This window comes from Ascaphus truei (assembly GCF_040206685.1).
Source record: "Ascaphus truei isolate aAscTru1 chromosome 2 unlocalized genomic scaffold, aAscTru1.hap1 SUPER_2_unloc_6, whole genome shotgun sequence".
NCBI classification, from domain to species: domain Eukaryota; kingdom Metazoa; phylum Chordata; class Amphibia; order Anura; family Ascaphidae; genus Ascaphus; species Ascaphus truei.
Genome location: NW_027453820.1, coordinates 95535 through 122834, shown reverse-complemented (window position 1 = coordinate 122834; position 27300 = coordinate 95535). Strand labels below are relative to the sequence as shown.

Below are 27300 nucleotides of genomic sequence, written 5' to 3'. Positions count from 1 at the left end.
CCTCACACACACTGCACCCTTCCCCGGCGCGCTCTCCCCCTTCCCCGGCGCGCGCTCCCCCTTCCCCGGTTCGCTCCCCCTTCCCCGGTGCGCTCACCCCCCTCCCCAGCGCTCTCACCCCCTTCCCCGGCGCTCTCACCCCCTTCCCCGGCGCTCTCACCCCCTTCCCCGGTGCTCTCACCCCCTTCCCTGGCGTTCTCCCCCTTCCCCGGCGCTCTCCCCCTTCCCCGGCGCTCTCCCTCACTCGGCGCTCTCACACACACCGCACCCTTCCCCGGCCCTCTCCCCCTTCCCCGGCGCGCTCTCCCCCTTCCCCGGCGCGCTCTCCCCCTTCCCCGGCGAGCTCTCCCCCTTCCCCGGCACGCGCTCCCCCTTCCCGGGCGCTCTCACCCTTCCCCGGCGCTCTCACCCTTCCCCGGCGCTCTCCCCACGCCTCTCGCCCTCCCCACGCCTCTCGCCCTCCCCACGCCTCTCGCCCTCCCCACGCCTCTCACCTCCCATAGGCCACTCCCTCCCCCCGGCGCTCTCCCTCATTTGGCGCTCACCTCTTTCCCCGTCGCTCTCCCCCTTCCCCGTCGCTCTCCCCCTTCCCCGGCGCTCTCCCCCACCCGGCGCTCTCCCTCACACACACCGCATCCTTCCCCGGCGCTCTCCCCCTTCCCCGGCGCTCTCCCCCTTCCCCGGCGCTCTCCCCCTTCCCCGGTGCTCTCCCTCACTCGGCGCTCTCCCTCACACAGACCGCACCCTTCCCCTCTCCCCTTTCCCCGGCGCGCTCTCCCCCTTCCCCGGCGCGCTCTCCCCCTTCCCCGGCGTGCTCTCCCCCTTCCCCGGCACACTCTCCGCCTTCCCCGGCGCGCTCTCCCCCTTCCCTGGCGCTCTCCCTCACTCGGCGCTCTCCCTCACACACACCCCTTCCCCGGCGCTCTCACCCTTCCCCGGCACTCTCACGCTTCCCCGGCGCTCTCACCCTTCCCCGGCGCCCTCACCCTTCCCGGCGCTCTCACCCTTCCCCGGCGCTCTCACCCTTCCCCGGCGCACTCACCCTTCCCCGGCGCTCTCACCCTTCCCCGGCGCTCTCTCCCTCACCCGGCGCTCTCTCCCTCACCCGGCGCTCTCACCCTTCCCCGGCGCTCTCACCCTTCCCCGGCGCTCTCATCCTTCCACGGCGCTCTCACCCTTCCCCGGCGCTCTCACCCTTCCCCGGCGCTCTCACACTTCCCCGGCGCTCTCACCCTTCCCCGGCGCTCTCACCCTTCCCCGGCACTCTCACCCTTCCCCGGCGCTCTCTCCCTCACCCGGCGCTCCCACCCTTCCCCGGCGCTCTCACGCTCTCTCCCTTCCCCGGCGCTCTCTCCCTTCCCCGGCGCTCTCTCCCTTCCCCGGCGCTCTCTCCCTTCCCCGGCACGCTCTCCCCCTTCCCCGGCGCGCTCTCCCCCTTCCCCGGCGCGCTCTCCCCCTTCCCTGGCGCTCTCCCCCTTCCCCGGCGCTCTCCCCCTTCCCCGGCGCTCTCCCCCTTCCCCGGTGCTCTCCCTCACTTTGCGCTCTCCCTCACACACACCGCACCCTTCCCCGGCCCTCTCCCCCTTCCCCGGCGCGCTCTCCCCCTTCCCCGGCGCGCTCTCCCCCTTCCCCGGCGCGCTCTCCCTTCTCCGGCGCGCTCTCCCCCTTCTCCGGCACTCTCCCCCTTCCCCGGCGCTCTCCCTCACTCGGCGCTCTCCCTCACACACACCGCACCCTTCCCCGGCCCTCTCCCCCTTCCCCGGCGCGCTCTCCCCCTTCCCCGGCGCGCTCACCCCCTTCCCCGGTGCGCTCTCCCCCTTCCCCGGCGCGCTCTCCCCCTTCCCCGGCGCGCGCTCCCCCTTCCCCGGTTCGCTCCCCCTTCCCCGGCGCGCTCACCCCCCTCCCCAGCGCTCTCACCCCCTTCCCCGGCGCTCTCACCCCGTTCCCCGGCGCTCTCACCCCCTTCCCCGGCGCTCTCACCCCCTTCCCCGGCGCTCTCACCCTTCCCCGGCGCTCTCACCCTTCCCCGGCGCTCTCACCCTTCCCCGGCGCTCTCACCCTTCCCCGGCGCTCTCACCCTTCCCCGGCGCTCTCACCCTTCCCCGCCGCTCTCACCCTTCCCCGCCGCTCTCACCCTTCCCCGCCGCTCTCACCCTTCCCCGCCGCTCTCACCCTTCCCCGCCGATCTCACCCTTCCCCGGCGCTCTCTCCCTCACCCGGCGCTCCCACCCTTCCCCGGCGCTCTCACGCTCTCTACTTTCCCCGGCGCTCTCTCCCTTCCCCGGCGCTCTCCCCCTTCCCTGGTGCTCTCCCTCACTTGGCACTCTCCCTCACACACACCGCAGCCTTCCCCGGCCCTCTCCCCCTTCCCCGGCGCTCTCACCCTTCCCCGGCGCTCTCATCCTTCTCCGGCGCTCTCACCCTTCCCCGGCGCTCTCACCCTTCCCCGGCGCACTCACCCTTCCCCGGCGCTCTCACCCTTCCCCGGCGCTCTCACCCTTCCCCGGCGCTCTCACCCTTCCCCGGCGCTCTCTCCCTCACCCGGCGCTCCCACCCTTCCCCGGCGCTCTCACGCTCTCTCCCTTCCCCGGCGCTCTCTCCCTTCCCCGGCGCTCTCTCCCTTCCCCGGCGCGCTCTCCCCCTTCCCCGGCGCGCTCTCCCCCTTCCCCGGCGCGCTCTCCCCCTTCCCTGGCGCGCTCTCCCCCTTCCCCGGCACGCTCTCCCCCTTCCCCGGCGCACACTCCCCCTTCCCCGGCACGCTCACCCCCTTCCCGGGCGCTCTCCCCCTTCCCCGGCGCTCTCCCCCTTCCCCGGCGCTCTCCCCCTTCCCCGGCGCTCTCCCCACGCCTCTCGCCCTCCTCACGCCTCTCACCTCCCATAGGCCACTCCCTCCCCCCGGCGCTCTCCCTCACCTGGCGCTCACCTCTTTCCCCGTCGCTCTCCCCCTTCCCCGTCGCTCTCCCCCTTCCCTGTCGCTCTCCCCCTTCCCCGGCGCTCTCCCCCACCCGGCGCTCTCCCTCACACACACCGCACCCTTCCCCGGCGCTCTCCCCCTTCCCCGGCGCTCTCCCCCTTCCCCGGTGCTCTCCCTCACTCGGCGCTCTCCCTCACACACACTGCACCCTTCCCCGGCGCGCTCTCCCCCTTCCCCGGCGCGCGCTCCCCCTTCCCCGGTTCGCTCCCCCTTCCCCGGCGCGCTCACCCCCCTCCCCAGCGCTCTCACCCCCTTCCCCGGCGCTCTCACCCCCTTCCCCGGCGCTCTCACCCCCTTCCCCGGTGCTCTCACCCCCTTCCCTGGCGTTCTCCCCCTTCCCCGGCGCTCTCCCCCTTCCCCGGCGCTCTCCCTCACTCGGCGCTCTCACACACACCGCACCCTTCCCCGGCCCTCTCCCCCTTCCCCGGCGCGCTCTCCCCCTTCCCCGGCGCGCTCTCCCCCTTCCCCGGCGAGCTCTCCCCCTTCCCCGGCGCGCGCTCCCCCTTCCCGGGCGCTCTCACCCTTCCCCGGCGCTCTCACCCTTCCCCGGCACTCTCCCCACGCCTCTCGCCCTCCCCACGCCTCTCGCCCTCCCCACGCCTCTCGCCCTCCCCACGCCTCTCACCTCCCATAGGCCACTCCCTCCCCCCGGCGCTCTCCCTCACCTGGCGCTCACCTCTTTCCCCGTCGCTCTCCCCCTTCCCCGTCGCTCTCCCCCTTCCCCGGCGCTCTCCCCCACCCGGCGCTCTCCCTCACACACCACACCGCATCCTTCCCCGGCGCTCTCCCCCTTCCCCGGCGCTCTCCCCCTTCCCCGGCGCTCTCCCCCTTCCCCGGTGCTCTCCCTCACTCGGCGCTCTCCCTCACACAGACCGCACCCTTCCCCTCTCCCCTTTCCCCGGCGCGCTCTCCCCCTTCCCCGGCGCGCTCTCCCCCTTCCCCGGCGTGCTCTCCCCCTTCCCCGGCACACTCTCCGCCTTCCCCGGCGCGCTCTCCCCCTTCCCTGGCGCTCTCCCTCTTCCCCGGCGCTCTCCCTCACTCGGCGCTCTCCCTCACACACACCCCTTCCCCGGCGCTCTCACCCTTCCCCGGCACTCTCACGCTTCCCCGGCGCTCTCACCCTTCCCCGGCGCCCTCACCCTTCCCGGCGCTCTCACCCTTCCCCGGCGCACTCACCCTTCCCCGGCGCTCTCACCCTTCCCCGGCGCTCTCTCCCTCACCCGGCGCTCTCTCCCTCACCCGGCGCTCTCACCCTTCCCCGGCGCTCTCACCCTTCCCCGGCGCTCTCATCCTTCCACGGCGCTCTCACCCTTCCCCGGCGCTCTCACCCTTCCCCGGCGCTCTCACACTTCCCCGGCGCTCTCACCCTTCCCCGGCGCTCTCACCCTTCCCCGGCACTCTCACCCTTCCCCGGCGCTCTCTCCCTCACCCGGCGCTCCCACCCTTCCCCGGCGCTCTCACGCTCTCTCCCTTCCCCGGCGCTCTCTCCCTTCCCCGGCGCTCTCTCCCTTCCCCGGCGCTCTCTCCCTTCCCCGGCACGCTCTCCCCCTTCCCCGGCGCGCTCTCCCCCTTCCCCGGCGCGCTCTCCCCCTTCCCTGGCGCTCTCCCCCTTCCCCGGCGCTCTCCCCCTTCCCCGGCACTCTCCCCCTTCCCCGGTGCTCTCCCTCACTTTGCGCTCTCCCTCACACACACCGCACCCTTCCCCGGCCCTCTCCCCCTTCCCCGGCGCGCTCTCCCCCTTCCCCGGCGCGCTCTCCCCCTTCCCCGGCGCGCTCTCCCTTCTCCGGCGCGCTCTCCCCCTTCTCCGGCACTCTCCCCCTTCCCCGGCGCTCTCCCTCACTCGGCGCTCTCCCTCACACACACCGCACCCTTCCCCGGCCCTCTCCCCCTTCCCCGGCGCGCTCTCCCCCTTCCCCGGCGCGCTCACCCCCTTCCCCGGTGCGCTCTCCCCCTTCCCCGGCGCGCTCTCCCCCTTCCCCGGCGCGCGCTCCCCCTTCCCCGGTTCGCTCACCCTTCCCCGGCGCGCTCACCCCCCTCCCCAGCGCTCTCACCCCCTTCCCCGGCGCTCTCACCCCCTTCCCCGGCGCTCTCACCCCCTTCCCCGGCGCTCTCACCCCCTTCCCCGGCGCTCTCACCCCCTTCCCCGGCGCTCTCACCCTTCCCCGGCGCTCTCACCCTTCCCCGGCGCTCTCACCCTTCCCCGGCGCTCTCACCCTTCCCCGGCGCTCTCACCCTTCCCCGGCGCTCTCACCCTTCCCCGCCGCTCTCACCCTTCCCCGCCGCTCTCACCCTTCCCCGCCGCTCTCACCCTTCCCCGGCGCTCTCTCCCTCACCCGGCGCTCCCACCCTTCCCCGGCGCTCTCACGCTCTCTACTTTCCCCGGCGCTCTCTCCCTTCCCCGGCGCTCTCCCCCTTCCCTGGTGCTCTCCCTCACTTGGCGCTCTCCCTCACACACACCGCAGCCTTCCCCGGCCCTCTCCCCCTTCCCCGGCGCTCTCACCCTTCCCCGGCGCTCTCATCCTTCTCCGGCGCTCTCACCCTTCCCCGGCGCTCTCACCCTTCCCCGGCGCACTCACCCTTCCCCGGCGCTCTCACCCTTCCCCGGCGCTCTCACCCTTCCCCGGCGCTCTCACCCTTCCCCGGCGCTCTCACCCTTCCCCGGCGCTCTCTCCCTCACCCGGCACTCCCACCCTTCCCCGGCGCTCTCACGCTCTCTCCCTTCCCCGGCGCTCTCTCCCTTCCCCGGCGCTCTCTCCCTTCCCCGGCGCGCTCTCCCCCTTCCCCGGCGCGCTCTCCCCCTTCCCCGGCGCGCTCTCCCCCTTCCCTGGCGCTCTCCCCCTTCCCTGGCGCTCTCCCCCTTCCCCGGCGCTCTCCCCCTTCCCCGGTGCTCTCCCTCACTTGGTGCTCTCCCTCACACACACCGCAGCCTTCCCCGGCCCTCTCCCCCTTCCCCGGCGCTCTCACCCTTCCCCGGCGCTCTCTCCCTCACCCGGCGCTCCCACCCTTCCCCGGCGCTCTCACGCTCTCTCCCTTCCCCGGCGCTCTCTCCCTTCCCCGGCGCTCTCTCCCTTCCCCGGCGCGCTCTCCCCCTTCCCCGGCGCGCTCTCCCCCTTCCCCGGCGCGCTCTCCCCCTTCCCTGGCGCTCTCCCCCTTCCCCGGCGCTCTCCCCCTTCCCCGGTGCTCTCCCTCACTTGGTGCTCTCCCTCACACACACCGCAGCCTTCCCCGGCCCTCTCCCCCTTCCCCGGCGCTCTCACCCTTCCCCGGCGCTCTCATCCTTCCCCGGCGCTCTCACCCTTCCCCGGCGCTCTCACCCTTCCCCGGCGCACTCACCCTTCCCCGGCGCTCTCACCCTTCCCCGGCGTTCTCACCCTTCCCCGGCGCTCTCACCCTTCCCCGGCGCTCTCACCCTTCCCCGGCGCTCTCTCCCTCACCCGGCGCTCCCACCCTTCCCCGGCGCTCTCACGCTCTCTCCCTTCCCCGGCGCTCTCTCCCTTCCCCGGCGCTCTCTCCCTTCCCCGGCGCGCTCTCCCCCTTCCCCGGCGCGCTCTCTTCCTTCCCCGGCGCGCTCTCCCCCTTCCCCGGCGCGCTCTCCCCCTTCCCTGGCGCTCTCCCCCTTCCCTGGCGCTCTCCCCCTTCCCCGGCGCTCTCCCCCTTCCCCGGTGCTCTCCCTCACTTGGCGCTCTCCCTCACACACACCGCACCCTTCCCCGGCCCTCTCCCCCTTCCCCGGCGCGCTCTCCCCCTTCCCCGGCGCGCTTTCCCCCTTCCCCGGCGCGCTCTCCCCCTTCTCCGGCGCGCTCTCCCCCTTCTCCGGCCCTCTCCCCCTTCCCCGGCGCGCTCTCCCCCTTCCCCGGCGTGCTCTCCCCCTTCCCCGGCGCGCTCTCCCCCTTCTCCGGCGCTCTCCCCCTTCCCCGGCGCTCTCCCTCACACACACCGCACCCTTCCCCGGCCCTCTCCCCCTTCCCCGGCGCGCTCTCCCCCTTCCCCGGCGCGCTCACCCCCTTCCCAGGCGTGCTCTCCCCCTTCCCCGGCGCGCTCTCCCCCTTCCCGCCGCGCGCTCCCCCTTCCCCGGCGTGCTCCCCCTTCCCCGGCGCGCTCACCCCCCTCCCCGGCGCTCTCACCCCCTTCCCCGGCGCTCTCACCCCCTTCCCCGGCGCTCTCACCACCTTCCCCGGCGCTCTCACCCCCTTCCCCGGCGCTCTCACCCCCTTCCCCGGCGCTCTCACCCTTCCCCGCCGCTCTCACCCTTCCCCGCTGCTCTCACCCTTCCCCGCCGCTCTCACCCTTCCCCGGCGCTCTCTCCCTCACCCGGTGCTCCCACCCTTCCTCGGCGCTCTCTCCCTTCCCCGGCGCTCTCTCCCTTCCCCGGCGCTCTCACTTCCCCGGCACTCCCCCCCCCCCCCCCCCCACAGAGCACGCTCTCTGCGGCTCTCCCTTCACATAGGCCACTCCCCCAGCTCCCCATCCCCAAGAGCGCTCCTCCGGCTCTCTCCGCCTTTCCCGTGAAAGGCACAGCACCGCCTCACCGGAGCGTCTCAGCCTCTCCGCTGAGGAGCCCGAGGTGGAGGAGGAGGGCGACCGGTACCCTGTGGGAGAGGAGCGCGGCCGTGTGCAAGGTGAGTAAACGCAGGGGAATGGGTTATTTAACGCGTCACTGACTCCCCCTGTCCCTGCCCCCCATCCCCCTGCCTTTTGCCCCCTGCCATTTGCCCCCTGCCCTCCCGTCCCCTGCCCTCCCTCCCCCTGCCCTCCCTCCCCCTGCCCTCCCTCCCCCTGCCCTTTTCCCCCCTGCCCTTTTCCCCCCTGCCCTTTCCCCCCCTGCTCTTTCCCCCCCTGCCCTTAGCCTGCCCCCCCTGCCCTTTTCCCCCCCTGCCCTTTGCCCTCCTGCCCCCCTGCCCTTTGCCCTCCCGCCCCCCCCTGCCCTTTGCCCTCCCGCCCCTCCCTGCCCTTTGCCCTCCCGCCCCTCCCTGCCCTTTGCCCTCCCGCCCCTCCCTACCCTTTGCCCTCCCGCCCCTCCCTACCCTTTGCCCTCATGCCCCTCCCTGCCCTTTGCCCTCCCGCCCCTCCCTGCCCTTTGCCCTCCCGCCCCTCCCTGCCCTTTGCCCTCCTGCCCTCCCTGCCCTTTGCCCTCCCTGCCCTTTGCCCTCCTGCCCCTCCCTGCCCTTTGCCCTCCCGTCCTTCCCTGCCCTTTGCCCTCCTGTCCCTCCCTGCCCTTTGCCCTCCCGTCCCTCCCTGCCCTTTGTCCCCCCTGCCCTACCCTTTGCCCCCCCTGCCCTTCCCTTTGCCCCCCCTGCCCTTCCCTTTGCCCCCCCTGCCCTTCCCTTTGCCCCTTCTGCCCTTCCCTTTGCCCCCCCTCCCTTCTCTTTGCCCCCCTTGCCCTTCCCTTTGTCCCCCCTGCCCTTCCCTTTACCCCCCTGCCCTTCCCTTTACCCCCCTTCCCTTTGCCCCCCCTGCCCATCCCTTTGCCCCCCTTGCCCTTCCCTTTGCCCCCCTGCCCATCTTTTTGCCCCCCTGCCCATCCCTTTGCCCCCCTGCCCATCCCTTTGCCCATCCTGCCCAACCCTTTGCCCCCCTGCCCATCCCTTTGCCCCCCTGCCCTTCCCTTTGCCCCCTCTGCCCATCCCTTTGCCCCCCCTGCCCATCCCTTTGCCCCCCTGCCCATCCCTTTGCCCCCCCCTGCCCATCCCTTTGCCCCCCCCGCCCATCCTTTTGCCCCCCCCTGCCCATCCCTTTGCCCCCCCTGCCCATCCCTTTGCCCCCCCTGCCCATCCCTTTGCCCCCCCCTTCCCTTTGCACCCCCTTCCCTTTGCACCCCTTCCCTGTCCTTTTGCCCCCTCTTCCCTGCCCTTTGCCCCCTCTTCCCTGCCCTTTGCTCCCTCTTCCCTGCCCTTTGCCCCCTCTTCCCTGCCCTTTGCCCCCTCTTCCCTGCCCTTTGCCCCCCTCTTCCCTGCCCTTTGCCCCCCTCTTCCCTGCCCTCTGCCCCCCCGCCCTCTGCCCCCCCCGCCCTCTGCCCCCCCCCGCCCTCTGCCCCCCCCGCCCTCTGCCCCCCCCCGCCCTCTGCCCCCCCCGCCCTCTGCCCCCCCCGCCCTCTGCCCCCCCGCCCTCTGCCCCCCCCCCGCTCTCTGCCCCCCCGCCCTCTGCCCCCCCGCCCTCTGCCCCCCCCGCTCTCTACCCCCCCTGCCCTCTACCCCCCCCTGCCCTCTACCCCCCCTGCCCTCTACCCCCCCTGCCCTCTGCCCTCCCCGCCCTCTGCCCTCCCCGCCCTCTGCCCTCCACGCCCCTTGCCCCCCCCGCCCTTCCGCGCCCCTTGCCCCCCCGCCCTTCTGCGCCCCTTGCCCCCCAGCCCTTCTGTGCCCCTTGCCCCCCCGCCCTTCTGCGCCCCTTGCCCCCCCGCCCTTCTGCGCCCCTTGCCCCCCCACCCTTCCACGCCCCTTGCCTTCCCCCCCACTCTTCCACGCCCCTTGCCTTCCCCCCCACCCTTCCAAGCCCCTTGCCACCCCCCCTTCCACGCCCCTTGCCTTCCCCCCACCCTTCCACGCCCCTTCCCCCCCACCCTTCCACGCCCCTTCCCCCCAACCCTTCCCCCCCCCCACCCTTCCACAACCCTTCCCCCCCCACCCTTCCACACCCCTTCCCCCCCCACCCTTCCACACCCCTTCCCCCCCCACCCTTCCACACCATGCCCCCTGCCCTTCCACGACCGATATCAGCTAGTTATTACTGAGTCCAATTTTCTTTATTTTGTACACCAACCTCAGGTGTGAAACCGTATCAAAAGCCTTTGCAAAATCTAAGTAGACCACATCAACTGCATTACCCAGGTCTAAATTCCTACTTACCTCCTCTAAGAAACAAATAATATTAGTTTGGCATGATCTATCCTTCATAAATCCATGCTGACTATTACTAATAATTTTGTTTCCATTAGGTATTCCTGAATATTATCCCGTATTAATAATACACCTAAGAAAAAGAACTCAGCTGTGCGATCAGCTGTGCGATCAGCTGTGTTCTTTTTCTTAGTTGTATTATCAGTATATTTCTCAGCACAGCACCAGTACTTACCCACCTATCTTTAATCACTAACAGCTGGGCAGAGGTTATCATTCCCTTCCCCACTTCCCCTATTGTATATTATTATAATAATAATAATAGCATGTTCTTGTATAGCGCTGCTAGTTATATGTAGCGCTTTACAGAGACATTTTGCAGGCACAGGTCCCTGCCCCGTGGAGCTTACAATCTATGTTTTTTGTGCCTGAGGCACAGGGAGATAAAGTGACTTGCCCAAGGTCACAAGGAGCCGACACCGGGAATTGAACCAGGCTCCCCTGCTTCAAACTCTCAGAGCCACTCCCTCTCCTGTATATCCCGTATAAACCTTCAAGTAGTTTGCCCACTATTGAAGTCAGGCTTACAGGTCTGTAATTCCCTGGTTGTGATCTACTGTCGCGGCCAAGTTTATTTGAGCATTTACCTGGTCTCGGCCGCGACAGTAACCGGGCGCGCGCCGTGGTGTCCCGGGCGCGCGCCGAAGCCTCGGAGGAGCGGCCCTCTGATCGGGGCTTCCCCCTCCCCTCTCCGGGTCCGCCGGGTCTCCCGGAACCCCCCACCGCCGGCCCCCACATCGCGGGACACCAGGGCTCCCTCGGGGAGCCCTGGGCACGCGCACAGGGGGCGCAGGCACCCGATGAAGGGGGTTGCGGAACTAGCCGAGTTCAAATAAAACGTGTCGCCTCTGTAGATCCCTTTTTAAATATAGGCACCACATCTGCTTTACGCCAATCTTGTGGTACTGAGCCTGTGGAAATGGAGTCCTTGAATATTAAATATAATGGTTTTGCTATTACTGAGCTTAACTCCTTGAGATCTCTTGGATGTATGCCATCGGGGCCAGGAGCCTTATTTACTTTAATTTTTTCAAGTTGCTTATGAACTTCTTCCTGAGTTAACAAATTGTTCATTAATATGGAGTTTGTGGCTTCCTCCTGCGACACTACTATTGAACTTGATTCTTCCCTGGTAAACACCGAGGCAACGAATTTTTTTTAATACCTCTGCATTTTTCTTATTTCCAATAATCTGCCTACCCATCTCACACTGAAAGGGTCCTATATTTTCTTTTGTCGTTTTTTTTGTTATTAAGGTACTTAAAGAACATTTTAGGGTTGATTTTACTTTCTATTGCAACCTACCTGTTTATTTAGCCACATTGGTTTTGACTTATTTCTTTTATACTTATTACTCAAGGGTATACACTGATATGTGTGCTTTTCTAACAATGTTTTAAAGACTGCCCATTTATCTTCTACATTTTTCCCTGCAAAAACATCATCCCAGTGTATTACTTGTCATGATAATGTCATGAGATATTTTTAATCCCTCTGGTGCTTAAGGGGTTAATGAGCTACACTTTTAAGAAAAATACAAAATGCTGAGTCTGAAACAGGTCAGAACTGTTTCTTTGAACTGCTCTGAATTTCAAAGGGATTTACTTGGGGAGGGGGGTCCGTGTGGATGGCGCACTCAAGGTGTCAATTGAATTAATCAAGGTCTACAGACAGGGTTGGGGGGGAACAGCTTCAAGGTATGTTGTAGAAGGGGTGGGCTCATGAAGGTGCCATAAGAAAGAATTGTACTTAAGTCTGGGGGAGATTGTAAAAAGTCAGATCTGACCAGGGGCATGCTGGGAAAGCAGGGCAGACCTCATCTTCTGAACCAGCGCCTCTCTGGGAAGATCCATAGCATGTGGTAACGTACTGTATAGGATTTTCTGTTTTACGCCTTTTATTTTAAGAAGCTGTTCTGCCTTATATTTGTAACGGTGTTTCTGGCCCGGCCTGACCCACCCAATCTCACATTGGCCCCTGTGGTCTAACCGGACCCCATTACAGTGTAGATATGCCTGATGGTGCACCTGTTGGCTACAGGACTCCTGAGTCTCCCGCATGATGGTGTGTGGGGAGGACCCGTCAGACAGGCAGCTGAGGTAGTGTGCTGAGTCTCACCTAGTTCCAGTGCAGCGCCTCCACCTCACCAGGGTCCCTGCGTCCGCAAGGGGATGATCCTGGCGAGGAACTCCTCCGTGGTGCTCCTCTCTGTACACTCATTCCAGATAGATACACGAGAGGGTTTCTGGCTGAACTCATCTTTATTGACACGGCAGGGCAGCTGCCCTCCACAAGGAGTATCTTCAGCCGCTCATCTCGCCAGTGCTCCCTTTAGATAGGTATATCACCTAGATCAGGGATTCACTATTCCCGCAGGAATCACTGTCCTGTGCCAGGTCCCTGGACACAGCCTCCCATGGAGTTACTATATCATAACTGACAGAACTCTTCCTCAACTGGACTTGAACTAGACAGCAACTCAGGTAGAACTTTCCAGCAACTAACTTTAGAACACAGTGCTGTGCCTTATGTAAGCTTCTGAGGCTGACACACCTCTGACATCACTAACCATGGAGTCAGAGCATGTGACCAGTCCCAGACATACACAGAGCACCCCACCAGGGTGTGAGGGAAAACCTCCATGATTACTGCTGGCATGCCCACACTTACCAGGCCTTACTGCCAGCAGGAGAGATGACTGTAGGCATTTTACATGACCGCTACATTCTCCCCCTGGTGAATCCCATCGTCCTCGCTGGGACCTAAATTTGCATACCTCTTTCCAGGAAGCACTGCAACACAAAACATAATTAACATCACACAAATTTTCTCATAATGCAGTACAAATGAATACAGTACATATCTCCATCATAAACATTACAGATACATCCTAACATAGATGTATAACAACCAGGGTTACTCCCTTATGGAGTATCCATTAGTGGTACTACCATACCCTCTTACGGTGGCTTGCGCACAGCATGGTCCACGGGGCTTAAAGCAGCAATGCTGTAACCCTCTGTGCGACACTTCTCATGTAACCCGCCAGGATCCCAATCTTTCTCCCCTGATCCTGCCTCCTCATCAGTGCCATATCCCCTATCCTCACCAGTGGAACCCATTTTAAACTCAATTTCTCCTTCCATGAGGGGTTCAGGGACATACAGGTACTCCAACCTGTGGGGCGCTTTGTACTTAGCTATAATAGCCCTCTCGGCCCGACTGCTCCTGGTTAACTCGGCATTCCCTGCCCTTCCTGGCAACACCCATGACAGGGGCTCGTCTGTGTCCACGGGGTCAGATAATATCCCAGGCCCCATAGGCTCTATATTATGCTGACATATCTGAAACCATCGTTCCTGCATCTTCCTCTTCTTCTGGGCCGGTGTAAATTCCCCCACCGCCCACCATCGGGTCTCCTTACGTTCCTCAGACCCCCACTCTAGTGAGTCCCCCTCCTCTGTATTCCCCCAAGAAGATATCCCCGCGGTTCTTTCCGAGCGAGGCTTGGACCATAGGTATGATCCCGGTACCTTTTCCTCTGCCGAATCGGTTACATTAGGTACCCACCGGGCCATTGATGCCATACCCAGTTGCCCTCCACCCCTGGAACCCCCCTCGGAAGCATAACTGTTCAGTCTCTCCCCAGTCCGTTCCTCACCGGTTCCCTGGGACCCTCCCGACATTCCCAAACTGGACGTGGACCCACGGGAAAAGGTGACTGGGACAGGGGCTTTATCTAGGGCATGGGTTTGGGCGCAGGGACAGGTAATAGGCATCCGCGGGGTTCCGACCCGCTCTCTGCCTTCGGATAGTCCCGTATCATTGTGCGGACGTGCCGCTGGTTGGGCCTCACCCGTCTCAGCTCTCCTCGCAGCCTGCCAGCTCTTTGTTGACACAGGTGATCGGGAAGCACTGCCCGATCGCCGAGGCGTTGTGGTTCTCTCTCTGGTCGTTCCGCTACCTCCGCCGGAAGTGACGTCATCACCGGAACCGGATACTCCGCCATCTTGCGATGGATCCCCAAGCGGGATCTCTTCCTCCACAACGACATCCTCCGCCGGAAGTGATGGTTCTGCTCTCCGCTCCGCTCGGGCCTGGGCTAAGCCTTCCTCCGCCATTGCCACCACCGGCGCCTGGGGAGGGTAAGGATGTATCTCACCGCTCCGTCGGCTCGGGATGGAATCCTCTCCTCCTTCCGCACTGTAAGTCACCACGGCCGTGGGACTCCGCCTCTCGGGTTGGTTCTGCACCGGCGACACGAGACTCCGCTCCGCCGCGACACAGGTAAGTGCCGGTTCTTTTCCAGCACCGCTGAAGTGGTCCGCCGGTAGGCGCATCACCACCGTCGTTAGGATCGCTTGTTCCTCTTTCAAGGAGCCGAACTCCGACTCGGGGAGTGGCACTGCCGCAGGGGACCGACGGTGAGGTTCCGGGTTCTCACCGCGGTTGTAGACCCCTTTCTCTTCAGGCTCCGTTCTGCTCGTTAGGAGCGATCCCCATTCTCCGGGATCAACTGGTTCGGTGCAGGCCGCACGCGGGGCTTCAGCCGTCAGCATGGCTGTGTCCGCCCCCGCCTTGACTACCAGGGAGCATCCTGGCAATGAGTAGGGATATACCCCAATGTCCATCTCGCTCTTTGTTGTGCTGGTTACGGGAGACACTTTGCACAGTGGTCTCTCCTGTTCCACAGATAACGGGGCAGGTGATTCCTTATCTCCAGCTTCACTGGTGTGGTCCGCCGGCTGGGGCATCACCACAGCTGGGTGTTGGCCGTGGGAGGCACTAGGTAACTTCTCCCTGAAGACAGCCTGAACTTCAGCAGGGCTCATAGTGATATAGAGTCCCGGCTCCTCCTCCTGGTGAACAGAAATGGCTGATGACTGCTCAAAACTCTCGCTCCCCCTGGTGGAATTTAAAGGAGGGGCGGCACACTCTTTCAAGGAGTGACTCTGGCTCTGCACAGCGTCACTCGGCTGGCGGGGGTGGGGTTTAGGTGTTCCCGCCAATCCCGGGCAAGTTCCTGCAATTTTATCATTTGCAGCATTTTCTGCAACTGGCTCTGGAAACTGTACTCCGCAGTAGGCACACTCGGGTACCCACGCCAATTCACCACCTGAAAAGTCACAAGTAACACAAGTGTTGTGCAGACACCTTATCCCTTCTATGAACACCTCCTTGTAGTCTAGTAGCAGCAGGTTGGGGTCATAGATCATACTAACAGGCAGTCTCAATAGGTTTTGTATACACGGACACAACAGAAAGGGTAGCTTCCTGTTCTCTGATAGCCAGACTCCAAATCCTTGAGGATGTGCTTGACTGCACCTTACAGTTCTATTGGTTTCATTATGAAGAACAGATTTGGCCGACTGCAGTTCTTCAAACAATCTGTCCTTGGGATAAAGCGGAAATGAGGCACATTCTATGAAGGGATAGACCTGGCTCTGCCCTGCGTCACTCACAGTGTAGGGGCGGGGCTCTGGTTTTCCCGCCAGTCCCGGACGGGTTTCTGCAACATTTTCCCGCGCGGCCACAGCTTTCGCGCCACTACCCCTGACAGGGCGGGGTTTCTTCATTGGCGCCAATTCCGGCCAATTTCTCTGCAAGTCTAGCAATGTACGCATTGTCTGCAACTGGCCCACGCGGTCTCCCAGGGAAGCGGGAGCCGCCATTTTGCTTTGCATCGCCATTGGATTACTGTGTTCGTTCTGATTATACAATGGGGCTCCTCTCTGCGGGGCAGCCACCACACCGGTACAATAAAGATTAGCTCAGATGCACCACCACATGTGTACCTTATCTAGGTGTGACCCAGTGTTGCACTACCTCAGGCTAGGCTCACTCTCTCAGTGTCTGCTGTGGCTCCTTCCTCCCAGTCTGTGCTCCCTACGGTGAGTGTCTGGAATGGGCTAGGTACTCTGGCTCTGCCATGCAGTACTTGGGGCGTCTACCTGTCTTGGTCAGCCTAGCGCAGACCCTCTCCAGGACTCCTGACCAAGTTAACAGGCTATCCCTTCTGGCATCCTACCAACTAGCACTGCCTCAAGGTGACTCGGTCAGCTATAACCCGGCTCCAAACCCCTCACTCCTTTCAGGCCCCTAGGTTGTCCCTGCGAACTGACAATATCCCGTCAGCCCCCTGACCACCCCTAGGTCCGTCCCTACGCAGCACAAAGTGGCAGCAGACACTCTCCCTGTTTCCCAGTGTGCCTAGCTAGAGCCTGTCCTGATGACAGATCTGATCTCAGCAGCTCGCCTCCAAATGTAACGGTGTTTCTGGCCCGGCCTGACCCACCCAATCTCACATTGGCCCCTGTGGTCTAACCGGACCCCATTACAGTGTAGATATGCCTGATGGTGCACCTGTTGGCTACAGGACTCCTGAGTCTCCCGCATGATGGTGTGTGGGGAGGACCCGTCAGACAGGCAGCTGAGGTAGTGTGCTGAGTCTCACCTAGTTCCAGTGCAGCGCCTCCACCTCACCAGGGTCCCTGCGTCCGCAAGGGGATGATCCTGGCGAGGAACTCCTCCGTGGTGCTCCTCTCTGTACACTCATTCCAGATAGATACACGAGAGGGTTTCTGGCTGAACTCATCTTTATTGACACGGCAGGGCAGCTGCCCTCCACAAGGAGTATCTTCAGCCACTCATCTCGCCAGTGCTCCCTTTAGATAGGTATATCACCTAGATCAGGGATTCACTATTCCCGCAGGAATCACTGTCCTGTGCCAGGTCCCTGGACACAGCCTCCCATGGAGTTACTATATCATAACTGACAGAACTCTTCCTCAACTGGACTTGAACTAGACAGCAACTCAGGTAGAACTTTCCAGCAACTAACTTTAGAACACAGTGCTGTGCCTTATGTAAGCTTCTGAGGCTGACACACCTCTGACATCACTAACCATGGAGTCAGAGCATGTGACCAGTCCCAGCCATACACAGAGCACCCCACCAGGGTGTGAGGGAAAACCTCCATGATTACTGCTGGCATGCCCACACTTACCAGGCCTTACTGCCAGCAGGAGAGATGACTGTAGGCATTTTACATGACCGCTACATATTGTAATTGTATGTTTATTTTGTAATACCTTTTCTGTAATTCAAGCACTGTATTTTTATATATATTAAACCATTTAATAAGTAATGCTTTGGGCTCTGAATGAACTTTGTGCACGCTGGAGAGAACAACTTGCTAAATTCAGGCACATGTTACTACAACTGATGTTGTGTTAAAGTGCATAGTCTTTCCTATAATAAACAGGGACCTGAGGCCCTGGTGGATATTTTAGTCTAAGATTTTTTATCATATCTGCATAACCTCAGGTGGTGGCAGTGGATGGTTATGATTTGCAATTGAGTAGGGGGTTAATGCTAACCCGCTGGTTCCTTGCAGAGGAGAAAGGGGGGTTGCTAGAGAAGCCTTTGTGTATTTACCCTGGTTGCATATCTAAAGTCACGTGCTCACTTGTGTGCTGTTCGTGGCGGTGGTAAATTGGGACGGCTTGAGGAGAGATACCACCCATTTGAGCAACCCCTGAGTGGGTGAAGAGTGGGTGCGCTTGCGAGCATCGGTATTAACCCTTGTCCCGTATGCAGGTCGCGTGCTAGCAGGGGGTCGTACGTGACACTTGAGGTAAGACCTCCGTTTATTAAAATCTGCCTTTCTAAAGTGTAAGGTCTTTGTTGAACCCAAGTAATCTGTTTCTTGATTTATTTCAAATGAGACCATGTTATGATCACTGTTACCCAAATGTTCCAGGACTTGAATATTTGTTATTACTTCTACATTGTTTGATATGACCAAATCCAGTACTGCCCCTCTCCTGGTTGGTTCCTCAATAAATTGGATCTTATAATTGTCTTTAAGAACCCCCAAAAACCTGTTCCCTTTTGTTGTAACGCTAATCTCATTGCCCCAGTCTATGTCTGGATAATTAAAATCCCCCATTATGCAAACATGACCCAGTTTTGATGCCTTCCCCATTTGCAAAAGTATTTTAGCTTCCTCAATCTCACAGATATTAGGTGGTTTATAGCATATTCCCACAAACATTTTCTTTATACTTTTACCTCCACTGCTAATTTCTATCCACAAAGTCTCTACATTTTCATCATTCCCTTCATAGACATCATCCCTTATTATAGGTTTTAGATCCGGTTTAACATATAAACATACTCCACCTCCCCTTCTATTTGTTCGATCCTTCCGAAAAAGAGAATAACCCTCTAAATTAACTGTCCAGTCATGAGTTTCATCCCACCATGTTTCAGTAATGCCTATGATATCCTACTGCTCCCTGGCAGCTATTAATTCAAGCTCCCCCATTTTATCTGTCAGGCTTCTTGCATTAGCAAGCATGCATTTCAGGTTTTTTTCAGCCTGTACTATTATCTTATCTGCTCCTTCCTTTCTGCGCCCACTTGGTTTAGTCTTTAGAAGTTTTCTAGTGTTATCTGTATTTACTATGGGTGTCTCACTGCTTGTCAAACTCGCACTTGCCCCAATTCTACCTCCATACCACCTTGTATCCTCATCTATTCCATTTAGTTCATTATCTGTTTTATTCCCCTCGTCCCTCCATCCTAGTTTAAAATCTCCTCCAACCTTTTTAGCATTCTCCCCCCTAGCACAGAAGATACATACTAACTCATTTTGAATTCCATCTTACGCAAGTTTATATAATTATTTCACATAACCCTGCTTAGAAAAAAATCAAAATAAATATATATTGCAGCAAGGGATTCTGGGAAATTACATGCAAATGAGCACACAGTGCCACCTTTTGTCAAGTCCATTATTACATGGAAAACCCTTAAGCCAATGCTTGCTGCTTTAAACACAGCTTTTAAACATAGCCTGGGATGCGATGCAAAGCCAATAATCCCACTCACAGACAGACTGTCTTATTGTGTTTACAATACTTGTATTATACGCGTGGATGTAAATGTAAAGCATATTGTATATAATACTGTCACTTATTTTGTGTCATTTTTCACAGTCACCGCATCAGCGCTTATTACACTGCTCTTTCCCACATTCTAAAACCCAACACATATACAGTAGATTAAGTAACCTCCGGTCAGCACCTCCCGAGCAGCACTGCCCACTGCCAGCACCTCCAGAGGACCACTGCCCACTGCCAGCACCTCCAGAGCAGTACTGCCCACTGCCAGCACCTACAGAGTAGTACTGCCCACTGCCAGCACCTGCAGAGCAGCACTGCCCACTGCCAGCATCTCTAGAGCAGCACTGCCCACTGCCAGCACATCCAGCGTGGAACTGCCCACTGCCAGCACCTCCAGAGGACCACTGCCCACTGCCAGCACCTCCAGAGCAGCACTGCCCACTGCCAGCACCTCCAGAGCAGCACTGCCCACTGCCAGCACCTCCAGAGCAGCACTGCCCACTGCCAGCACCTCCAGAGCAGTACTGCCCACTGCCAGCACCTCCAGAGCAGTACTGCCCACTGCCAGCACCTCCAGAGCAGCACTGCCCACTGCCAGCATCTCTAGAGCAGCACTGCCCACTGCCAGCACCTCCAGAGCAGCGCTGCCCACTGCCAGCACCTCCAGAGCAGCACTTCCCACTGCCAGCACCTCCCAGAGGACCACTGCCCACTGTCAGCACCTTCAGATCAGCACTGTCCACTGCCAGCACCTCCAGATCAGCACTATCCACTGCCAGCACCTCCCAGAGCAGCACTGCCCACTGCCAGCATGGATCTACGCTTGTTAAGTGAGTAGAGAAGATTTTTTGGTGTCTTTGAAATCTGCAAGGATGGAATATCAGGTTATTTTGCATTTATGTGAGTCAAACACCCAAACTAATCTGTTTTTTTTATAGAACCAGCAGCAGGTAAGAAGATAATATATCTTCACCTCTGTTATTTTCTGCCAGAAGGGCTAGTAATACATTTCTTTACAAGAGGTATTATATTATGCCAATATCAGAGGAGGTGAAATGACAAGAGCCCCCACTCCCAGCTTTACATGATGGATTTTCCTTTGCTTGTTGCCAGGTTTCCCAGTGGATGTGCTGGAGAGGTTAGAGATTAAGTCGGAGAAAGAAGAGACCGACACAGGGGAACATCTGACCCCAATAAAGGAAGAAATAGATGCATTTCCTGTTTGTGGTAAGTACCCTTACATCCTCACTTGTCTTTATTCAGTATGTTTAAAAATGGACTGAAATGTGTACAATATTTTGGGAAATAATTTTAAAGTGTGTGTAACCCTGCTTCCCCCCTCCCCCGACTCTACGGTGGTGTCTAGGGTGCATGAGGGCGGATTACATTCGTCGTGGTGGTGCGTACCTGTGAGGAACAGGAGGGCCTGAGCTTCCCGCGATGGTATTGGGGAGCCAGGGCCCGGCTTCTGGGGTGGTAGCCTCCATGATCTCTTAGTGGTGCAGCGCCTCCATCTTCTATACTCCCAGGAATATGGGACAGGCCTGTATAGAAGAACCCTTTCGCTCCCAGGGTGATAACCTCCAACTCACACACAGACTTTGGTACAAAGGATAGTCTCTTTATTGGCAGATCAGCGACTCCCAAAATGCAGCGGCGTACAGCAGCCGCAACGACAACAGCAAAGCCTTGCTAGTTACTCCGCTCTCCTCCCACACAGATATTTCCTCCTCTCCTTCCCTCCAAGTCGTTCCTTCGACAGGATGGTCTGGGCTGGGGCTTCAATAACCCGTGGCCCTCCCCCGAGGTTATCCTCACGGTGGGGCTTGAATTCTCCCCATCACCCGGGGGGGTGAGGGGCATTGGTCCACCAGATCTATAACTCTGTCAGCTCTACTCAAAGTGGCGGAGTCTATTCGCTCCTGCACGGCTGCGCCGCCGAGGCCGCGGTCTCCTCCTACTCCCGACTCCTCACTTCAGGCTGACCGAACCGAACACAGCCTGACAGAACTCCAACCACCCACTTACAGGAGTTGGCCGCTAAATATAGAGCTAGCCCCACCTTTCGTGACGTCAGCAGGACCTCCTCTCTTGCTCACGCCTGCAGCAGAGTCCAGACCTGCCTCTACCACTCAGGGCAGGGCTATCAAGGGGGAAAACCCATGATAAATACTGGTGCCTGATCTTAACAGGACTTACCACAGTAGAAGGAAGATAGGTATAGCCTGTGCTGTTTACAGGGGGCTACACGTGCATACAATTATAAGATACCTGTTCTAATGAAAAAATCATTTGTCTAAGGTTATATTGAGGATATTATTGTTATTGAGGTTTGAACATTGGTAGCTCCAAAATGGTTTCAGCACTTGGGGTCGAGGATTTGTTGGGCGGACAATCAGACCAGTGAAGGTCAGAATTATGGAGCACATTCGTTCTATTAAAAACTAGATCAGATGCTCCCAGTTTCCAAACATTTTACACATTGTACATTGGGAAACTTGTCCACCTTTCATTTTTCAGCGATTGAATCTATACCTGTCCCTACACAAGGGGACTGAATCTATACCTGTCCCTACACAAGGGGATTGAATCTATACCTGTTCTTACACGAGGGGATTGAATCTATACCTGTTCGTACACGAGGGGATTGAATCTATACCTGTCACTGCACGAAGGGATTGAATCTATACCTGTCCCTATACGAGGGGATTGAATCTATACCTGTCACTGCACGAGGGGATTGAATCTATACCTGTTCCTACACGAGGGGATTGAATCTATACCTGTTCCTACACGAGGGGATTGAATCTATACCTGTCACTACACGAGGGGATTTAATCTATACCTGTCCCTACACACGGGGATTGAATCTATAACTGTCCCTACACGAGGGGATTGAATCTATACCTGTCCCTACACGAGGGGATTGAATCTATACCTGTACCTACACGAGGGGATTGAATCTATACCTGTTCTTACACGAGGGGATTGAATCTATACCTGTTCCTACACGAGGGGATTGAATCTATACCTGTCACTACACGAGGGGATTTAATCTATACCTGTCCCTACACACGGGGATTGAATCTATAACTGTCCCTACACGAGGGGATTGAATCTATACCTGTCCCTACACGAGGGGATTGAATCTATACCTGTCCCTACACAAGGGGATTGAATCTATACCTGTCCCTACACGAGGGGATTGAATCTATACCTGTCACTGCACGAGGGGATTGAATCTATACCTGTCCCTATACGAGGGGATTGAATCTATACCTGTTCTTACACGAGGGGATTGAATCTATACCTGTTCCTACACAAGGGGATTGAATCTATACCTGTTCCTACACAAGGGGATTGAATCTATACCTGTCCCTACATGAGGGGATTGAATCTATACCTGTCACTGCACGAGGGGATTGAATCTATACCTGTCCCTACACGAGGGGATTGAATCTATACCTGTCCCTACACGAGGGGGTGATAGAATTAATCAGCTTAATCAGCGTGAGATGTTTTGGATCCTCTCACTTAATACTCTATCCCCTTTTGGGATTAATACAGAATGGGACCTAAAACATTTTCTCTAAACTATATTATTCCTTTGCCCATTCTCAGGTTATATAATACTGTTTGTTTCATATACATTTGTTTCTATCATTGAGATACATATGTGTCTCTCCCTAGTCACATTTGATGAGTAGTATTGTTTCCTTAATGTGGCAATTTTTTCAGTGGTTTATTTATTTACATCCTATTCATTATGTACAGTTAGGTCCGGAAATAATTGGACATTGACACAATTTTCATAATTTTGGCTCTGTACGCCACCACAATGGATTTTAAATGAAACAACCGAGATGGAATAGAAGTGCAGGCTTTCAGCTTTAATTCAAGGGGTTGAACAAAAATATCGTATGAAACGTTTAGGAATTGCAACCATTTTCATACACAGTCCCCTTATTTCAGGGGCTCAAATGTAATTGGACAAATTAACACAATCATAAATAAAATGTTCATTTGTAATACTTTGTTGAGAATCCTTTGCATACAATGTCCATGCGTTCCAGACTTCAAGCAGTCATCACCAGGTGCTGGGTTTCCTCCTTTGTGATGCTTTGCCAGGCCTTTACTGCAGCTATCTTCAGTTATTCGTGGGTCTTTCTGCATCAAGTTTTGTCTTCAGCAAGTGAAATGCATGCTTGATCGGTTTGAGATCAGGTGATTGACTTGGCCATTGCAGAATATTCCACTTCTTTGCCTTAAACTCCTGGTTGCTTTTGCAGTACGTTTTGGGTCATTGTCCATCTGTAAAGTGAAGCGCCGTCCAATCAACTTGGCTGAATCTGAGCAGACAATATATCCCTATACACTTCAGAATTCATCCGGCTGCTTCTGTCACATCATCAATAAACACTAGTGACCCAGTGCCATTGTAAGCCATGCATACCCATGCCATCACACTGCCTCCACCGTGTTTTACAGATGATGTGGTATGCTTCGGATAATGAGCCGTTCCAAGCCTTCTCCATACTTTTTTCTTCCCATCATTCTGGTACAGGTTGATCTTAGTTTCATCTGTCCAAAGAATGCTGTTCCAGAACTGGGCTGGCTTTTTCAGATATTTGTTGGCTAAATTTAATCTGGCCTTTCTATTCTTAAGGCTTATGAATGGTTTGCACCTTGTGGTGAACCCTCTGTATTTGCTCTCGTGAAGTCTTCTCTTTATGGTAGACTTGGATAATGATATATCTACCTCCTGAAGAGTGTTCTTCACTTGGTTGGATGTTGTGAACGGGTTTTTCTTTACTATGGAAAGGATCCTACGATCATCCACCACTGTTGTCTTCCGTGGACGTCCAGATGTTTTTGTGTTGCAGAGCTCATCACTGCGGTCTTTTTTTTTTAAAAAATTCTCAGAATGTACCAAACTGGTAATTTGGCCACTCCTAATGTTCCTGCTATCTCTCTGATAGGTTTTCTTTTTTTTTTGCAGCCTAAGGATGCCTTGTTTCACTTGCATTGAGAGCTCCTTTGACCGCATGTTGTGGGTTCACAGCAACAGCTTCCAAATGTGAATGCCACACCTGGAATCAACTCCAGACCTTTTACCTGCTTAATTGATGAAGAAATAACAAAGGAATAGCCCACACCTGTCCATGAAACAGCTTTTGAGTAATTTGTCCAATTACTTTTGGTTCCTTGAAAAAGAGGGGGCTACATATTAAAGAGATGTAATTCCTAAACCCTTTCTCCAATTTTTTTGTGAATACCCTCAAATTAAAGCTGATATACTGCACTTTAAGCCCATATTCATTATTTAACTGTAACTTGAATTTATTTTCGCACACAGCCGAAATAATAAAACCTGTATCAGTGTCCAATTATTTCCGGACCTAACTGTATATTCCCTTTATCAAGATTCAAATTGTTCTTTGCCTTGGTAGTTGAGGTTACATTTATTATATGTATATTATTACATGATTATATTATATTATTTGGTGTTACAGTTGATTTAATCTAAGATAATTGTATTCTCCCCACATCCTATCCATTTTTAAATGTTATGCTTTTTCATTTTATTTGTATTGTCCTTATGAGTCTATTTAAGTTTATTGTTATTGTATTCTTTATTGTGTCCTTTTGCTGGATTTCTCCCCCACAGTTATACTGCCTTCTTTCCGTGGTTACATTTTCCCCGGACTGTTTTGTTCCCATGGGACTTTTTTACCTGGGATACAGGTAGGCAGTGTTTCCGGCGGGGAGTGCCTATAACGTGACACTCTCTAGACTCAGGAAACCACTCTGTGATAAAGCGCCCATGGCGAGAAACGCGTTGGAGGTTTCTCTTTTAACTTAGGCTGTGTCTCAATAACTCTTTTATTTTTTCTACTTTTGCCTCCAGTTCTTCTTTTCTGCAGTGCTCCTTTTTTTCTTTATTTTGAATGTGAGAGGAGACGGAAAGAGAGGAGTCAAATATTACACCAAGGCCGCCTGCTTGGGAAATTATATGAATAGTATTTGTGATTGACAAACATGACACAATATGTAGCAGTTTAGTTTATGTGGGTCTTATGGCAGAAGATTACATTGGCAGTGTAGTCGCTGCATCACTTAGATTGTAAGCTCTCCAGGGCAGGGATTTCCGTTCCTATTGTATGATTTTGTTTGTTGCACTTATTGTATTATAATTCCCTGTACTGTATTGTTTCTGCTGTAAAGCGCTGGGTACACTGCGGGCCTTATATAAATAAAGACATACACACATGGGCATCTACAGTATCTTTACGCTATAGGTTCCTGTCTGGTTTAGTTGATATTATTAATGCACTAATATGATAGACCAGGAGTTCCTTAACTTTACTTCTCATGGACATTTTCAGTGTTAATTATTTGGAGGATGTACATGTATCCTTAAATAATGAATACAGTAATAAATACAAGTTATATATGTATCAATGATTTCACTGTGAGATCTGCTACAAATAGATTTCAGGCCTTCGGGAACCACCACAGTCATTAGGGGTCACTGGATGTCCATGTGCCAAAATGTGCCACAATTTTAAAACCCTGGATTAGAGAATATTTTGTTAATTAAGTATTGGTGAAATAAATTCTTCAGTGTTTTGGATTTGTAATTTGCGTTCCGCAATTTAATTTACAGATTGAAAACATTTGTTCTGTCTTTTTTGTTTACTTCTGTTAGAGATCTACCTGAATGAGGAACAGAACTTGAGCTCTGATACATCCAGAAGCTGTCTGACTCCTCGCAGCCCGGAAGTGCCAAAAAACAATGATTCCTGCCACATTTTAGACACATACAAGGAACCAGTGGCACATGATGGTGAATTTACAGACCTTGTACAGCACACAGCGGAGACGGACTCTAAATATGGGTCCAGCAAAAGGAATGCAAGAGATTTAAGAAGAAACCACAGTGCTCAGCCTTTTCTCTGTTGTCAGTGTGGCAAAAGCTTCTCACTGGACAGGGACCTGCTCACACACCTTTGTGTCCCCACTAGGGAGCAAACCTTTACATGTACAGATGGTGGGAGTAGTTTCTCACTGAAGGGAAAACTTCCTTCACACCAGATGATTCAGACAGCAGTGACTCTTTTTACTTGTACAGTGTGTGGGAAACAGTTAACTACCAAGAGTACCCTCCGAAAACATGAGCGGATTCATACAGCGGAGAAACCATTCCCATGTTCAGAGTGTGAGAAACAATTCAGTTCTAAGAGCCACCTCCTCAGACACCAGATGACTCATACAGGGGAGAAACCATTCACATGTTCAGAGTGTGGGAAACAATTCAGTTCTAAGAGCCACCTCCTAATACACCAGAGGACTCATACTGGAGAGAAACCATTCACATGTTCAGAGTGTAGTAAAAGCTTTTCTTGGAAGAGTGATCTCCTCATACACCAGATGACTCATACAGGGGAGAAACCATTCACATGTTCAGAGTGTGGGAAACAATTCTCAGTTAAGAGCTGTCTCCTCATACACCAGATGACTCATACAGGGGAGAAACAATTCACATGTACAGAGTGTGGGAAACAATTCACAGTTAAGAGCAGTCTCCTCCTACACCAGATGACGCATACAGGTGAGAAACCATTCATATGTTCAGAGTGTGGGAAACAATTCAGTATTAAGCGCAATCTCCTCATACACCAGAGGACTCATACTGGAGAGAAACCATTCACATGTACAGAGTGTGGGAAACAATTCAGTATTAAGAGCAGTCTCCTCATACACCAGAGAACTCATTCAGGAGAAAAACCATTCACATGTACAGAGTGTGGGAAACAATTCAGTATTAAGAGAAACCTCATCAGACACCAGATGACTCATACTGGAGAAAAACCATTCACATGTGCAGAGTGTAGTAAAAGCTTTTCTTGGAAGAGTGATCTACTCAGACACCAGATGACTCATACAGGGGAGAAACCATTCACATGTACAGAGTGTAGTAAAAGCTTTTCTAGGAAGACAGAGCTCCTCAACCATGAGCGGATTCATACAGGGGAGAAACCATTCACATGTACAGAGTGTGGGAAACAATTCAGTATTAAGAGAAACCTCATCAGACACCAGATGACTCATACTGGAGAAAAACCATTCACATGTGCAGAGTGTAGTAAAAGCTTTTCTTGGAAGAGTGATCTCCTCATACACCAGATGACTCATACAGGGGAGAAACCCTTCACATGTACAGAGTGTGGGAAAAGCCTTTCTCAAATGAGCCTCCTCTCCCACCACAGGATTCATACACAGAAGGAACCATTTCCGTGCACATAGTGTGGGGAAAGCTTTTCACAGAGGATCAGCAGCCTTACACACATGAGATAAACTATCTGATTGTTCAAAGTAGGGTTGGACAACACACCAGTAGCATAGTAATACTGCAGTAATAAAAATGGAGGGTAACGCAATACTTGCCATTATTTCTTACCATGGCATTCCTATCAGCAGCTGCAGAGTGGGGGTGGGTCTGGAAGAGAGGCGTGGGGGTGGG

At 56.3% G+C, this 27300-nt stretch overlaps 1 protein-coding gene across 1 annotated transcript in view; it reads left to right on the top strand.

Annotated features, from left to right (window-relative positions):
* The window catches only part of LOC142473298 (uncharacterized), an 88369-nt gene that overhangs the window by 42836 nt on the left and 18233 nt on the right, over positions 1 to 27300 (top strand). The window contains 3 exon segments of the mRNA XM_075580497.1: positions 18870 to 19606; positions 19890 to 20003; positions 25486 to 27003. Of these exon segments, the coding sequence (XP_075436612.1) occupies positions 19588 to 19606; positions 19890 to 20003; positions 25486 to 27003 (1651 nt within the window). The 5' untranslated portion in view covers positions 18870 to 19587.